The sequence below is a fragment of the Thamnophis sirtalis genome, unplaced genomic scaffold (assembly GCF_051295495.1).
Source record: "Thamnophis sirtalis isolate CommonGarterSnake01/CBP01778 unplaced genomic scaffold, rThaSir2_p1.2 scaffold_7, whole genome shotgun sequence".
Classification (NCBI taxonomy): Eukaryota; Metazoa; Chordata; class Lepidosauria; order Squamata; family Natricidae; genus Thamnophis; species Thamnophis sirtalis.
In genome coordinates, this window is record NW_028261387.1 from 15,506,105 (window position 1) to 15,523,185 (window position 17,081).

General features: G+C 36.6%; 1 protein-coding gene across 1 annotated transcript; it reads left to right on the plus strand.

The window, feature by feature from the left end:
* Positions 1–392: 392 nt before the first annotated feature.
* Positions 393–17,047, plus strand: LOC148044546 (vitellogenin-2-like). The gene is made up of 22 exons (XM_087720752.1): positions 393–432; positions 570–590; positions 2,907–2,927; positions 4,022–4,042; positions 4,215–4,235; positions 4,784–4,932; positions 6,190–6,435; positions 7,145–7,312; positions 7,989–8,134; positions 9,522–9,576; positions 9,688–9,839; positions 10,014–10,191; positions 10,322–10,444; positions 10,787–10,990; positions 11,394–11,611; positions 11,969–12,039; positions 13,059–13,177; positions 13,308–13,409; positions 14,384–14,570; positions 15,324–15,393; positions 16,186–16,371; positions 16,969–17,047. Exons 1-22 carry the CDS (start codon positions 393–395, stop codon positions 17,045–17,047), a joined length of 2,577 nt encoding a protein of 858 aa, XP_087576878.1.
* The last annotated feature ends 34 nt before the right edge of the window (positions 17,048–17,081 follow it).

Below are 17,081 nucleotides of genomic sequence, written 5' to 3' on the forward strand. Positions count from 1 at the left end.
CATCATGTATTCGGTCAAAATAACCAGGGCAAAGTTTTCAACACCTAAAATAGTGCCCAAATGGCCATCAGCCAGAAGTAAAAATTGAAAATAAAATCTCTTCAAACATATTTTTATGACATATTTGATGACTTTCAAAAATAGTGTAGCAATGTATGTCTGGTGAACTTAAAAAATATGGACGAATTTGTGGAAAGATAGAAGAAAAACAGGATTCTTTTCTCTTCCGGGATTAAAAGTAGGAACAGTTCAGGAGTCCAAAAAAAAAAAGTTTGCTGAAATTGATTAAAAAATGTGCAATCAGCAAAATCCTGGTTGACACAGATCACGTGATGCTTCTCATCTCTCTATAAAATACCTAGGATGGGTGAGAGTTGCCATTCACCTTCACCATGAAGGGAATCGTCATAGCTCTCCTAGTGGCCCTTGTGGGTGAGTATGGCTTTCTTTTTACTATGACTCCATGGTAAAATTTTACATAGTTTAGTCAAAATATATTTTAAAATTAAAAGAAAACTCCATCCTACTATGTTCGTTTTGTAATCTCTTGATCTCTTTTCTTTCCTCAGCTGCCGAGAAGTTCCCAGCCCGTAAGTCTGACATCAATATACCTTATATTATTTCTATTTTATACCATGCATGTTTTTTGAAACATTTTTTCCATCATTGAAAATGGGGTGATGACGTACTATCTTTTGTAGATAAGTCGCAAATCTCCTAGTGCCTGCTATTAAATCTTGGACAGAGTAGGATATTATCCTGCCCCATTAGCAAAAAGCAATCATCCTTCTGCAAGATATTTCTCTAACATTGTGAGCAACTGGAATAGTATATAAATATAATCAGTAATCAGTAAGTCAGAAGATAAATTATCTGCTTTAATCAATTTGAATGAATAGTTGTAGCCTTATGTATCATGTTATAACTGAGTGCAGAACAAATATAGAATTAACACTTGAAAAAATTAACATTTTCATTAACATTATGATATAAAATAAAAAGGCACATGCTAAATAAAAATAACTTCTATACAGTTATGACTTGCATTTCATTCAATTGTTAGTTCATATGTCAAAACCATTTGCTAGTTTTGCTCCATATTTTTAGACAAGAATTATATTTAAACTTTATTTTAGTTTAGTTTTAAAAAGACCATTTTTTAAGAAACAAGGAAAAAAACACGTAATAGTGTGTTTTTAAAACAACTAAACAACTAGTTCTATTTGCAAGTTATTAACCTGTCATCTATGTATGAAATTAATTACAAAATAGTTAATAATAATAATAATAATAATAATGACAAATAGAATTTCAAAATCGTTATTAACAAACTGTTGTTGTAATCAACCCATAGAACATTTACCATGGCTTCTTAACTGTGCCACATTTCTTAAGAATTAACACTGATTCATCCCGAATCAAATATCCGTGGTTTTTTTCTTAATACCATTAATTGTTTTCTGGTTAAATATAATAAATCCAATCTCCAAAGCCAATCTATCTTCCCCCCAAAAAATCAAGATGAAATTGTTTCCCAGTTAGGTGTGATAAATCCATTCAATCCCTTCAATATAATTAAAGAAGACCAAATTATCACTTAATCACTCAGATAGTTTTCTACTATTTTTATAAGAATGCAGGCTTGAATTTCAGGCTTGAAATTAACTGAGTTAATTCTAAATCTGGGTCCATATTTCTTCCCAATGAATCTACTGCTTTGAAATCACATTCCTTTTGTGGGTTTAATTTATTTACAATGGCCTGACTTTGAATATTTTCCACGGCCTTTATAACTTCATCAAACTTTTTTTAAAAAAGCTTTCAGGTAGGAATTGCATGTTATCAGAGAGTCTTTTCTCAAGTGTCAACCTCATCCTCTTTTCTGTAATTTGATATGTTGTTCCTCTATAAAGTAGATAAGAGAGCTTTTCAAAGCAGAATAAGACAATAAACTAAGGAGCAGGGAAGATATTTTTTGGATATTTTAATCCAAAATTAAAAGAAAGAATGAGAAAAATAAGCTCCAAATTTTTTGCAAATTGATAAAAGTAAAAAGTCCCTGCAGTGAATATCCAATAAAAATGTAAATCGAGTAAAAGCACTTTCACTAGCCAGAAAGGCCATGTGATTTTCCTTATGGAAAAGCAGAAATTAATGAAAACAGCCAGATAGATCAAAAGCAAAAAGAAAAGATAAAATCCAACACTGGTTGAATAAATCAGCATTCAACCAGCCAATTAACTTTTAAAAATAAAAAAAACAAAGCAAAACAAAAACTTCAAACAGTAAAATCAAAAAATAGGCTTCCTCTGGAGAATACTCAGCTAAGAGGAAAAGGTGCATGAAAAACCAGTTGCTTCCAGGGTGCTTCCTCGTGGGTGGAGCCATGGCTATCCAAAAATCATGTTGGGTCATTCCTAAGTGCCCCCATACAAATCCAAGGAGCAACGCTGCCAAAAAAAAACCCCAGTTTTGGCAGCAAAATCAGCAGATTGTCAAAAAAGAGAGAAACATTTTCCTTCCAGTCAGCAGCTATCTTGGGGAGGAAGTGTGCTATTTACTTGCAATCCTGCTAATTAAAATATACTCCTGATTATTTTATACTTTAATGCAATTATTTAGTAAATTATACAATTTACTAAATTGTAAATTGTAAATAATCAGACTGATTATTTACAATTTAAAGAATCTGATTATTATGTATTTAATAAAAGCAATGCATGTTCAGTAAATGGAACTTTTTAGTAGTCTTTGTGGAAACTTTTTAGCTCTTGAGAACACTGCTGGGATTAATGATTTTTTGTTATAAACCAGCATACAATAAGAGTTTTTTGAATATATAACATATAAATCATAACCATACTGCTAAAACTAACACTATAACATGTTCATTTTCTTTCTACCAGGGAACCAGAAACCTCAGTCAAGTAAGTTGAAAAATTACAACAAACCTAGCCTCTTGTTGAAATGACATTAAACAAAATCAATTGACATTAAATAATTAATTGATACTTATTTAAGGACCATCACATTTTAAGTCAAACATAGTTAGTTTTTGTAATCGTTAACAATTTAAAGGAAACTGATACATCAAAACAGAAGGAAACTAAAAAAAAACCTAGGTGTATTCTTAAATGAGAACCCTGAAAACTTAAAATGGCCTTCTTGGTTTTCAACTTTAGTTAATGAGTTTGGCCAATGAGTTTGGCCAATGATTTAATCTTTACAGTACATAAGAAATAGCAATAGCAATAGCAGTAGACTTATATACCGCTTCATAGGGCTTTCAGCCCTCTCTAAGCGGTTTACAGAGAGTCAGCATATTGCCCCCAACAATCTGGGTCCTCATTTTACCCACCTCGGAAGGATGGAAGGCTGAGTCAACCCTGAGCCGGTGAGATTTGAACCGCTGAACTGCTGATCTAGCAGTAGCCTGCAGTGCTGCATTTAACCACTGCGCCACCTCGGCTCTTAATGAATTAACATTTTTAAGAGACGATCAGGCTGAGATTGAGGGGTGAAATGCGTCATAAATCTTGAATCCAATGGCCACCTGGTCTTTCGGTTTCTGGTGCCCACGTGCGTGTGAAGATCAGCACGTGCGCACCGGAATCCAGAAGATTATCTTCCTGGGGCTCATATGTGCACCGGGCAGCTGCTCTTTTGGTTTCCAGCGCTCCCTCACACCTGAAGACAGCTGGCCGGCACACTGGAACCTGGAAAAGCAATGCATGACAGCTTGCGTGCCCAGAGAGATGGCTCTGTGTGCCACTTCTGCTATGCACACCATAGGTTCGCCATCACGGGTGTAGAGCATTAGAAAAGATAAAAATGGTTTCAAAGGAAAGCCATGATTTCCAGAGAGACCTTTTCTTACCAAAGAAAAACACCACACAAGCTGTGTAATCTTGAACAGACCAGTATAAAAACTATGTTGTAATTCCTACTTGTATATTTTTTTGCAATAAAAGAAGTTCAGAAATTTAATATACTTACTAAATATTGCATCTCTATCCCACAGAAACCCAGAATCCTGAAACTGGTAAGTGTAATGACGATAACAAGACAACTCATCAGTATACTTGTGTTAGAAGATGATCATATAATAAAACATAATTTTGCAATTCTCATTTGGATGTTTAAATAAGAAAATGTACACTCTATTGTTTTATTCTAAAACTGTACTCAACAATTTATGATTTTTTTTCTTCTAGGAACGGAGAATGTTGACATCAGTAAGTATATTCATATTTGTATTTATATTTAAATCAGTATATTAAAATGATATTTGGGCTGTCACTGCTGAGTAAAGGAAACAGCATTAGCTGAGTTGCATAAGACACATGAGTTGTAAAAAAGAAATTCTTCATTTAAATCTTTTTAAATTATATAACATTGATCTCCATTTTGAGTTTTAAAAAAAAATACAGGTAAATTATTATTCAATACACAAAAACAATAGCAATCTGCTCAAATGGAATACATTCTTTTTGTTTCCTTTTGTGATTTGCACAGCAAATCATAGAGAGACTCAAAATTAGCATATATAAATCTGCTTAAATGGAATCCAATCTTTTTGTTTCCTTTTGTGATTTCCCCAGCAAATCATAAAGAGACCCAAAATTAGCATATATAAATAGTAAGCCTTTAATAAAAATCTAACTTCCATTGTCCTTTAAAGTTTCAGGTTAATAATCATGGAATTTACTCAATTAAAACCTTCATCCTAGTATAAATGCCTTCTTTACTGAAGACAACCACATATGTTTGTTTCTGTTTATAGAACCAGACTTTCCTGCCGGACAAACATTCAAATACAGTTACAACACCACAATGGTAACTGGAGTTGAAGATAAAAGTTATGGAAGGAGTCTTCTAAAGATAGAAGCTGATGTAATCATCATAGCAGGTCAATCAGAGCATATGCTTCAGGTAAGTTTTCTCCTCAAGGATAAAGTTCCTTTCAGTAACTGTCAAGCCCATTCAATTGAAGGGAAACTATAGTGTACATTCATTCAAGAAATATTCCCATATATGAACCACAGATTGATTAAAGCTTTGTGTCACAAAATGCAAGGAGATTTCCAGCTTTGCTTTAGCTTCTCAGAGGGTAAAGTAGGCTTCATGGAGAGGTGAAGAAAACTCCATAGCAAGCAGATAAAACAGTAACCACAGAGTTACTCTATGCTGTACAGTAGTGTACATTCATTCTCAGACCTAACATTTTCTGTACAATAGGCCAAGAGAAAAATGATCATCTTAAGCTTCAATTCTTTATTTGTCTGCAGTTTTAAAAAAAGTTAAGCAATCCTAAACTATTCATTCATAAGTGCATTATATTCCTGACAAGAATAACTGAGATTTTAAAACTGAGGCATAATTGAATTTTAAATTAGTGTTCCACAAACTAAAATGTAATTAGTGAAGGTGTTTCAAATAGTTGCTGAATTGGGGTGGATCAGACATTACCTTTCTGGGTGTTGGTCCCCTGGGTCTTTAGGCAGTGGAGATTATTACAAAATAACTTTGCAATACTAAAGCTGAAGCTAGGGAGCAAGCAGTTTCCCATTTCCTGGAATTTTTGTATGTCTTGTCTCCTGCTGTTCTTCCCACTGGGATAGAGGTGACATGAAGATGTGACCCCACTTCACTAGCCTTTGGAAAATAGATCTAGGTAACGTTGCAGGTCTTCCACCCAGTGAATGATAATTTTCCTTTCCACACTGCAAAAATAAATGCCATGTGAAATTATGACAGGTGTGGGACGCAGATTGATGGACAATTATTCTCCCTTATTGGTCAACTGGGGGAAGTACTGGCCAGCACATCAGTATCCTCCCATGACATTGTGAGAACAGTAGGGATGATGTCAATTGTAGATTGAGTAAGTGTCTCCAGGTTTACATCACTATGCCAATTAATCATTAATGGGAACAGACTTTTTATTGTTGAATGTTGCTATGATTGGCTAGTGCAGAAATAATCTTTTTTTTTTTTAAGCGGGGCAAATAGCAGCTCAGTAAAATAATATTAGTGCATTTGTTTACTTGCTTCCTATTTGAATTTGAAACACATTCTGTAATGGGGAATAAGCATGATCCCTTCCAAATTAACAATTTTCAATCTCTTCTACTGGTGTCCAAAAGATTTAACAATTGCTTCCTTTCTTGCCCTCCATTTTGTTCTTAGTTGAAGAATATGAGAGTACGAGATGCTGTTGGATTCCGTCCGAGAGATACCTTGTCAGAACCACGAAGGGAATATAAAGAGCTCCTTGAATGCCAGAAGTTTACAACCCATTTCATCTATGCTGGAAAAATTAACTCCATCCGTATACCAGCGCAAGCAAGTCTACTTTGCAAGAATTTTTTCAGAGGCTTGCTGAGCATGTTCGCTGTCACACCACGGAACCTTAAAGAGTATGAACTATTTGAGGTTAGGCTTCTTTTAATTTTTTTCTCATCTTTTATTTTACTGCAATAGAATACAGTCAATGAGCCATTAACATATGAAGAATCAAGGGTCTCCTATCTCCTTGAGCAATGTGATTTCAAAGCATATTGGATTGCTCTTTGTAATTTTTTTTTTCCTGAATAAGGAAATAGCGACTTCTAGATAGCTAGATTTGAACCAATCTGTTTAGGTATCAATTGCTATTCTCCCTCAAATATGTAGATATTCATTCCCAGGGGATTCTTTGGATGTTCTTGAACAAAATCTATAACATCTATTTCAGTGGTGAAATTCAAAAAAATTACTACCGGTTCTGTGGGCGTGACTTGGTGCACGTGGCAGGGGAAGGATACTGCAAAGCCCCATTCCCTCCCCACTCTGGGGCCAGCCAGAGGTGATATTTGCCGGTTCTCCAAACTATTCAAAATTTCGCTACCGGTTCTCCAGAACCTGTCAGAACCTGCCGAATTTCACCCCTGGTCTATTTCCTGCTGGATTTGGAAAAAATATCAGTAAATGAACAAAATGTAAAGGAGCAGATAAAGGCGAGGGGGGAAAATTGTTCTAAAGTTGTAGACATTTTAAATGCACCTGATTTTATTTAAACCTGCTGCAAATCTCTCCCTTTGACTCTCATTGGGAATTTGAGGTCCTGTGTTCTTGTACAAACTGAGTTTTTCCATATTGGCAGGATGGACTTGAAGGAGAGTGCAACACCAGATATGTTCTCTACGAGGATAAAAGGAACAACGTCTTCTTGTATAACAGAATCAGGGACCTGAACCAATGCAAACAAAAAATTATGCTGAATGTTGGAATGCCCTATCTCCAGCTCTTCCAGCAACCCAACTGCTACCAAGTAAGAGTGCTGTACATCTATTTTATCACATGTTGGTGTGGGTCTCTGAGCTTTAATAGAGGGCTTTTCTTCTGCAAACTACAAATACGAGATCTTGAACTGGGACACGAGGGGAGGAGAGTCCCCCATTTCTTAGGTTATAGTTCTGATCTAGACTAGGACTTTCATATGTACATATGTACGCATAGAGTAGGCCTCCTCCGAATTCCATCCGCCAGTCAGTGCCGACTGGTGACTACGCGGAGGAGAGCCTTCTCAGTAGCAGCTCCAACGCTTTGGAACGATCTCCCCGTGGAGATTCATACCCTCACCACCGTCCAGACCTTCCGCACAGCCCTCAAGATCTGGCTATCCCGTCAGGCCTGGGGATAAGACCCTAATCTCGCCCCACCCGAATGCTGAATGAATGTTGTGTTTTATTGTTTTATTTTATTATACTCCACATTTTCTTTTTGTGTTTTGTCTTGCACTCCCTTCCTACAAATTGTAAGCCGCCCTGAGTCCCCTCAGGGAAAAGGGCGGCCTATAAATGTCAAATAAATGAAAAAAATATGAAATGAAATATTAAAAATGGGGGAGGGAAGAACACCAGCCACAGGTTTAAAATAGTATACTATTTTGCTGTAAAATTGCATTGTATTTCTCCTTGTGAAATATGTCTCTTTTTGTTACTTAGAGAGAAAAATTTGTCCAAGGGGCAACTGCCTCAGTCGTCAAAATCAAGCGGGACGATAGGAGTGACATGGTCACTGAAGTCATTTCTGAACAAGTATTGGACTTCCCTCTAGCTGGAGATGATTCTACCGGATATATGAAAGCTCAGTAAGTAGCAATATCAAAACAACATTTCGCACTCTTTAGTTTGCTTTGCTTCTTAGTCCACCATCTCTATGCATTGAAAGGCATAGATGTATGCCTATATAGGACTAATGTAACATTCTAAGTTTGGTTTGGTTTGGTTTTATTGGACTTATATGCCGCCCTTCTCCCCAAGGACTCAGGGCGGCGTACACCATAAAAACACATATGACAAAAGTTAAAAAAGGATTAAATAGGAAATGCAATAACCTTCAATTGACAATTTAAATCAAATGTAGGATTAAATTAAAATTTAAAATTTAATTTATTCTATTCAGGCCGGCTTGCTGAAAAAGCCAACTTTTTAGGGCACACCGGAAGGACCGGAAGTTGGGGATTATGTTACATTAGAATGTAACTTCAATAGATCTGTACTTCTCTGTTCTGTACCAAACTCCAGTAATCTACCAGCAGATCCAGGGCTGCATGAAAACCGAAACCAATACAGCAAATATAGCTTTTACAGCACCACTTTTCATTTTCAGACCAAAAGAAGAACTGCATTTTTATGCCCTTAAAGTTGTGGAAGGATAACATTGACTCTCAAGGATTTTGCCCTCTATTATATTTGTTTAATTGGCAATGGGAAAAATATATTAAGCGTGATAATAGCAATAGCACTTACTGTAGACTTATATACTGCTTCACAGTGCTTAACAACACTCTCTAAGCGGTTTAACAGAGTCAGCCTATTGCTCCCAACAATCTGGGTCCTCATTTTATCTTGGAAGGGTGGAAGGCTGAGTCAACCTAGAGCCTGGTGAAACTCGAACTGCCAAACTGCAGTTGGCAGTCAGCAGAAGTAGCCTGCAGTACTACATTCTAACCACTTCGCCACCACGGCTCATAATAATACAATATATTATACTTATCATAACCTGGCAATGGATCTGATTTGCAGAAAAACCTCACAAGCCATAATTTCCTATGGAATTGAATACACTAGTCTTACATTAAAGGATGAACGACACAATGTGGGGAAATCAGATTAAAAACTTTTAGAAAATTAGCAAATAGGCATAGCTCAAGTATGTTTTTTTTTAATCCAATGTGAAGACAGGTCCAAGTCTTTGAAGTGCAGTGCATCCTATTGGCTTTGGTTGCATCATCTCTTATCTCTAGTTACCATCTTCTGACTTTCTGGAGCCAATCCTACAGTATTTCAAATGGATGAGTCCTCATTTCTGATGATTTAGTCATATGTGTGTGTGTGTGTTTGTTTGTTTTCTTCCAGGCAAGTGCTCATCTTGACTGAAGTGAGACCTGAACAACAGCAGCAGCAGCAGCAGCAGCAACAACAACAACAACAACAAGGAGAACTTGTAACAATCAACATTCGTTATGAACATAGCGCAAATCTGTTTTTGCCTGTGATGGAGAACCCCATCATAGATCCTGTACGACAGGTAAAAAAAATGAAATAGTGAACAATTTAACCCTTTCAAAACCAAACAGAAAACACCATGATCTTGGCGATTGGAATGAATGCATGCTGTTCTTGATTTTTCCTTGGACAGGTTGAGCAACTCTTAGAAGAATCAGTGCACTGGCAGATGCAGGATGAAATGTTTTCCACCAAGGTTACAGTATTGACCCGACTCATACAACGCTTGTCATTAAATGATGTGAACACTCTCTACAGCAAGTTTTCAAGAATCCCTGCTACTAGGTATGTTAGCTAACTTGTATATTGCATACTAGCTTTACCTTAATTTCCTGAAACCCCAAATATTGTTCTCCCAGAGGAATTATTAAGATTTATGGAATAATGAGCCAGAAAACATTTCTTCATTAGTGGACGATTCATGATATTTTAAAGAATGTGTCCCTTTATTCATTGCAGAAAATTCCTATTGGTTTCATGTGCCCATGCGGGTAATTTGATCGCACTGAAGTTCATCAAGGACAAAGCCGTCAGTGGAGAACTTCCATATCATGACCTGATTTGGCTTATTCCCACAGCCTTCCATTCTGCCAACGTGGATATTACGAGAATGGAAGAAATTGCTAAAGTGACAGCAGTGAGTATATGTTATGGTGTTGTTGGATGGCACTATAACATGTTTTTAAAATCTACATAGGATGCATTGTGACCCTAGATTGAGAATGTTCTCCTAAATTCTAAGAACAATTTTGTTTTCTTCCCAACAGGAATTACTTTCCAAAATCACTGACAAAACATCTATCCTTGGAAAAGCCGTTTACCTGGCATATGGGACTATGGTGAACAAGCAATGTTCCAATTCTAGAACCTGTCATCCTAAATTGCTTGAGGTATATGGCTAATTTTATCTATAGATCTAGATAGATATCAAGATCTAAATCTTGATTATGTATAGATCAGTGTTTGTCAATCTTGGCGACTTTCAGTCCTGTGGACTTCAACTCCCAGAATTCCCCCAGCCAGCTATGCTGGCTGGGGGATTCTGGGAGTTGAAGTCCAAAGGACTGAAAGTCGCCAAGGTTGACAAACACTGGTATAGATAATATTGCAACAAAAGAACATGATTTTTCTTTGCAGAAAGCAATACAGACTATTTGGATACAGCAATGAAAATATATGCATAAAAGTGCACAGACCCACATCCTGTTTATTTATTTATTTATTCTTTATAGCCTCTCCACAACCTCCTAACTGAGGCAGTTCGGGAAAAAGAAGAAAACAAAATTGCATTAGCTCTGAAAGCTATTGGCAATGCCGGTCAGATTGTCAGCCTGAAACAAGTGAAAGTCCTGTGTGAGAGTGATAAACATTCTGAGTACATCCAGGTGATTGCAGTTCAGACCCTGGCGCAAGTCGGCAAGCAGGATCCTACAAAGGTAAGTGACAGAAAACATGTCTTTTTTCTAAAGTAGGTAAAAATCATATATAGCTTATGGTCTAGCTTTCAGGTAACTGCAAAACTTTGTAACCAAGCTGAATGTTTGAGCTTCTAAGTAATCCCTGAAATCACATTGTCGAACAATATTTACAGCAATTGGTGGAGGCTTAAATGGGATTCCTACCTAGAAAAAAAAAAAAGAGAGCGAGAGAAAGTAGCTAGTTATTGCATGCCAAAGAAAATGCTCCACTCAAAGGCCTAACCACAATGCAATTTTAGAGGCCATATTTGTGGTTCTTTGGCTATCCTATAAGTCACAGAAAGCAAATCCTGAGAAAAAACCCCTGATTGTTTCCATGTGTATTAGCTGAACTCCATATTCATTTGTTTCTTCCGTCTAGGTTCAAGGTTTACTCCTTCAGATCTTTATGGATGTTTCACGCTGTGAGCCCGTCCGAGTAATGGCTTGCATTGTCCTCCTAGACAGTGCCCCTTCTCTATCTATAGTGACAGCCATGGCCAATGCAATGCTGTATGAGGAGAATGTCCATATTGCCAGCTTTGTGTACTCTCACATGAAGACTATAACAAAGATCAGGGACCCAGCATACTACATCCTGTAAGTAAAGAGACATTCAGATTATGTGTTATATTAGGTACAGAAATGTTATAGTTCCAAGTATTACTTGCAACCAAATCAAGGTTCCAAGTAATACATTACCAGCAATGAGAACTCCCATCATACACAGATTAGGAAGTTTGTTAAGCCTGCAGAAGGCTGCAAGATTGTTAAATTGTAATCCTATACACAACTTCTCAGAGGATACAGGATGTGAGCTGAATTCCATAGAGTCTAGCGCTGCCTGTTCTTGAGTCAGTCTGTAGACGTTGCCCCAGTTAATAGTTAAAAGAACCTAATATTAACAATGTCCTCTTTTTTTCCATTTAGGGCTTCTTATTGCTCTTTGGCCCTCAGAATTCTGAGCCCCCGACTTGATGAACTGAACTCCCCTTTCAATAGGGCTATGCATGTTGTCTTTTTCAACTGTGAGTAGCTATTACTTAATGGTTTCTCCATTTCTCTTTATGGGATGCGTCACAATATTTGGAGTAAGTTTATTTGCTCCATTATGATCCAAGCGAAAAATCACCTTATTGTGTTTACTTGGTTTCCTACCAAGTAGTTCTGATTTTCGAATTCTGTACTGTGTCCTATATGCCTTACACTTTATAAACTCAAAAGGAGAAGAGGAGTTATTCATGTATAAATTGTTCTATTAATGTGGAATCAGAACCAAATAATTGACCTGGACTGTTGCAATGATTTAATTGTAATGGCCAGTAAAACTGAGGACGATTTCCTAGTTTACAATGCCCGAAGATGTTTTTAAAGATTCATCCCTTTTTTGCTTTCTGGTTTTTCCAGATACTAACTTTGCAAGGTCCAGGGTTCCATACTTCAGGCATCTCCTTTAACTGAACCTTGCCTTATTTCATACAAAACATTAAGTGTGAAATTACAGGTTGTGCAAATGTGATACAAAATGAACAATTGATTCTATTGCTCTGAGACACTTAAAAATGGCTCTGAACTCTGCAGGCTCTCTTTAGGTAGAACTAGGACTGCAAAACTGGATTATAAAGATTATAAAGGACTGTGGGACAGCAGTAGGGTGATATAAAAAAAATCTTCACTCTTTGCTACCATATCATAGTATCATCTGAATCTCTGTAGTCCAGATCTGAGAGTAGTATCTAAACTTTATTTTGCAATGCAGTTCGCAAAACGAGCCTAATCATATGCTTTGCTTATCGACCAAGCAAATTACTATAGATCTAAATAAATAGGTAGACAAAAAGCTTGCATCAACATAATTTCTCAGAATCCTAGGGCATAAGGCAGGTATGTTAGCTTAGGCTCCTCAATGGCAATAGTATTCTTAGTTTTGTAGTTAAATGAGGACTAAGCCAAACAAGTGAACCAAACAAGTAAAATTTCAAATCTTTCCATTTCAAAAAGCTAATAATCTCATTATGTGTGTTGTATTATTCTTTTTGTATGACAGCTTTCCTAAACAATGGATTTACTATGAAATTCTTCATGTCTGGTGACAATAGACACCCTTCAAAGGTTGTCTTGAAAACAGACTTCACATTTCCCCATAGCAAGGCTGAACTGCTAGAGGTATATATTGTATTTTTTAAAGTTCATTATTAAAAAGCATTATGCCCTTACCATGTCACTTCACACATAATACTTTTCTTTCTTTCTTTCTTTCTTTCTTTCTTTCTTTCTTTTCTTTTCTTTCTTTCAGGTTGAACTGCAAGTACAAGGTCTAGATAGATTGTTTGACGAATCAGATGACCAGTCTGAGCAATCCGCTACCAAGCAGAAGATCAAAAATATCCAAGACCAGGTATATTTCTGTATTTATTCCTTTGAATATAAATGTTAAAGGGGATATTAGATAAGATTATTCCAGGAGATTTAGTAGGAGGGCTGCCCTGCAAAAATCTTGCATCTGGTAGCAAAATTCTTCCCAGGTTAATATTGTAATTTAAGATAAAGTAAATCATCTGATCACTTTATTTGTGTGGTAGAATCTAAATACAGGTTGTTCTTGAATTACAACCACAGTGGAGATCCTGTTGTTAAAGAAAACAGTTGTTAAGTGAGTCATGTCCAATTTTATGACCTTTTCGCCTGGGTTGTTAAATAAGTCACTGTAGTTGTTGAATGAACCAAGTGGTCGTTAAGTAAGTCCAGTTTTCCCTGCTGACTTACTTGTCAAAAGCCAGCTGGGAAGGCCATAAACTATGATCACATTACTCTGGGATGTCACAAATACAGGCTTGTTGCTAAGTGCTCAAATCTTGATCACGTGGCTGTGAGGATTTTACTATGGTTACAAGTATGAAAACTGATTGTAATTCCTTTTTTTAAGCGACGTTGTATCTTTGAATGGCAACTCAATGCATAGTTGTAAGTCGAGCACTACCTGTAAATTAAACAGGTCTTGTGGCATTGTAGAATCATAGTATGTCAGAACTGGAAATATCTTTCTATAAAGTATAATGTTTGAAGGGGAGATGCAAATAACTCAGAGCATTACATTGTCTTTTTATTTACATGAACTTTATTTATTTGAACTGACCCAATACTAAACTACTCTCATTGGTTTGACTTTAGCTTCCAGCATACCAAGAAATACCTGCCAAAGAACCTGTCTTTGGTGTTTCAGTCAGATTGTTTGGAGTCCACATTATGTATTTCCACTCTTCAGAAATGAATCAACATTGGAAGGTAAAAATGTCTAATACATTTTCACCATAAAATCCATATTGTTATCTCAGTCAGCTTAAAGCCCCTTGTCTCTTTACCCTATTTTAGGCAGAAGAGTTTAGACCAGCTATGATCAAAGTGTGGATGAAACTTGCTGAAGTATGTTTCAAATTGGCCCACGTTCACTGGACCCATTACCTCATGTTAGATGTGGGGCAGGTTCTTCCTACATCTCCTGGTTTACCATTCCAAATAAATCTTAATGCTGTCTTGGGAGCATATGTAGACTGGAAAGGTAAGGATGGAAATCACCATAATTCAAAATAGCATGGATAAATCATATATGGTGGGGAAAATGGCCTAGAATAAAAACAATTAAAAAATATTAGCAATGCAGGTTACCCAACCAGTCTGAAGCAAGCCAGATTTCTGTATGATTCTGATAAACACATGTCATTCATAACCTGATAATATCTTATTTAAAATGTAGTTACTATTTTTTATAAAGGCAACAATTCAGATTTCTTTCTCTGTGACACATCATTAATTAGCTTGAAAGTTTTCAAAGTAGGATATTATCATCAGTCTTCCTTTATTCTTGTTTTCTTGTTCACAAAACAATCTTCTTATGGCTATAACTTTGTTGCTTATCACTAATGCTGTATGTACATTGAAAGCTTACACACCACAAACAAATTCCTTGTGTGTCTAATCACACTTGGCCAATGAAGAATTCTGTTCTGTTCTGTTCTGTTCTATTCTGTTCTGTTCTATTCTATTCTATTCTATTCTATTCTATTCTATTCTATTCTATTCTATATCACATTCTATTCTAGAAGTACAGGCTTCTAGAATATCATCTTTCACCTGTAACCTTTCCATCTTTTCCCACTTCTTCTTTTAGCTCATTGCCCTGCCCCATCGTCAATTATATTAACAATGGAAACATAGGAATATTTGTATGAAAAAAAATATTAGTACTAAGAAGCCCTGATCTTTAAGTTGGTGTACCTTTGAACCATTTTAAAATAATGTTTATTTCTTGTAGCAAAATCAGAAATATTTCAAGATGATATCACAGCAATCAAAATACAATCACAACTTGATACCAAAGTTCGGTAAGCAAAATAACATTACTTTCTATCTTCCTTTCCCATAAAGTAAGCAGAATTCTGCAACAGAATGGTTCCACCACAAAACCGCGGTGGAATAAAGCGCACTCGACGAAAGCACGTATGTGACGTCATCACAGCGCGACGAAAACATCGCGCTGTGAGCGGTAAATTTAAAATTAAAGCGAAAACCTTACCCTAACCCCCCCAAACCTAACCCTAAACCTAACCCTTAACCTAACCCTAAACCTAACCCTAAACCTAACCCTTAACGCTAAACCTAACACTAACCCTGAACCTAACCCTAAACCTAACCTTAACGCTTAACGTAACCCTAAACCTAACCCTAATCCTTAACCTAACCCTAACACTAACCCTAAACCTAACCCTTACCTTTACGTGAATTGGCTTGCTTTAATTTAATTTTAATTTTAATTTAATTTATTTTTAATTTTTTTCGTCGCGCTGCTGATGACGTCACGTACGCGCTTTCGTCGGGCGCGCTTTATTCCACCGTGGTTTTGACGGGTCACGAACAGAATGACCTCTCTCACCCCAAACTCTTCTGTCCTGACATATAGACATACAAAATCAATGTATAGAAGTCAAGACTGGTCCAGCTGCTTTGGCATCTGGAATTGTAAATCTCAAAAGCCTTAAATAAGGAAACCTTCACCACTCTTTTGTGTTGCTCAAATCCATTTAGTCTGAGGTGGTGTCCTCAATCTTCTTGACATTAGAGTTCCCTCTGTAATTGTAATCTGAAACCATATCCTAAAATTTCTCTTCTACTATTAGTGTCGATGGTCAAGGAAGTCTGAGCTGGCAAATTAAGGCAGACACTTTTGGTAATGGAATAGAAATATCCGCTGAGATCCATTCAGATACTGCACTCAAAATGAACTTTTCGTTGGACGTGCCAGAAAACAGATTTAAAGTAGAAATTGATAATCTTCAGGAGAAGCGTGATGTACTGATTGCAAGGTAGAAGAAGCTCTTTTATAATTTATTTAATATCTTTTTGTCATGCTATCTGCTGCATTTATGTACGGCTTTCATCTTCTGTATACTGTAAACATTATACATCAGAGCCGAGGTGGCGCAGTGGTTAGGGTGCAGTACTGCAGGCCACTTCAGCTGACTGTTATCTGCAGTTCAGCGGTTCTAATCTCACCGGCTCAAGGTTGACTCAGCCTTCCATCCTTCCGAGGTGGATGAAATGAGGACCCAGACTGTGGGGGCAATATGCTGACTCTGTAAACCGCTTAGAGACGGCTGAAAGCCCTATGAAGCGGTATATAAGTCTAACTGCTATTGCTATTGCTATTGCTATTAACTCAGTCATAGCTTACCAATTGGTGTAAGCCAAGAATTATAGCTGGGTACCTGTAGTGTGTTCTTTTGCTGAGTTTCCCAAACATTTTACTTTGTAACAATGTTCTTTCTGGAAGGTTTGATGAGAAATTATAAATATATAATAATAATATTTAGAAACATTTGACTCTGGCTATTAACCGTCTGGCCTAGTACCATAAAATGTACCACTTTCTCCCCTCTATCCTTTCCTCCCTCTACTCCTAGACCTCAACAAGGAAAATTTCATCTTACTTCCACATTCTCAGGATGCTTTGATATTGAGTTTGTGTTCATGTTAACTTAGAGCATGTTAACTTACTGTGGAATATAACGGAGCA

Bases quoted from the DNA above. Each gene is read 5' to 3' on its own strand.
- LOC148044546 (XM_087720752.1), top strand. From the start codon at position 393: ATGAAGGGAATCGTCATAGCTCTCCTAGTGGCCCTTGTGG. The intron at 12,040-13,058 runs GTGAGTAGCTAT...TTTGTATGACAG, and splicing joins GCATGTTGTCTTTTTCAACT to CTTTCCTAAACAATGGATTT. The intron at 16,372-16,968 runs GTAGAAGAAGCT...CTCTACTCCTAG, and splicing joins CGTGATGTACTGATTGCAAG to ACCTCAACAAGGAAAATTTC.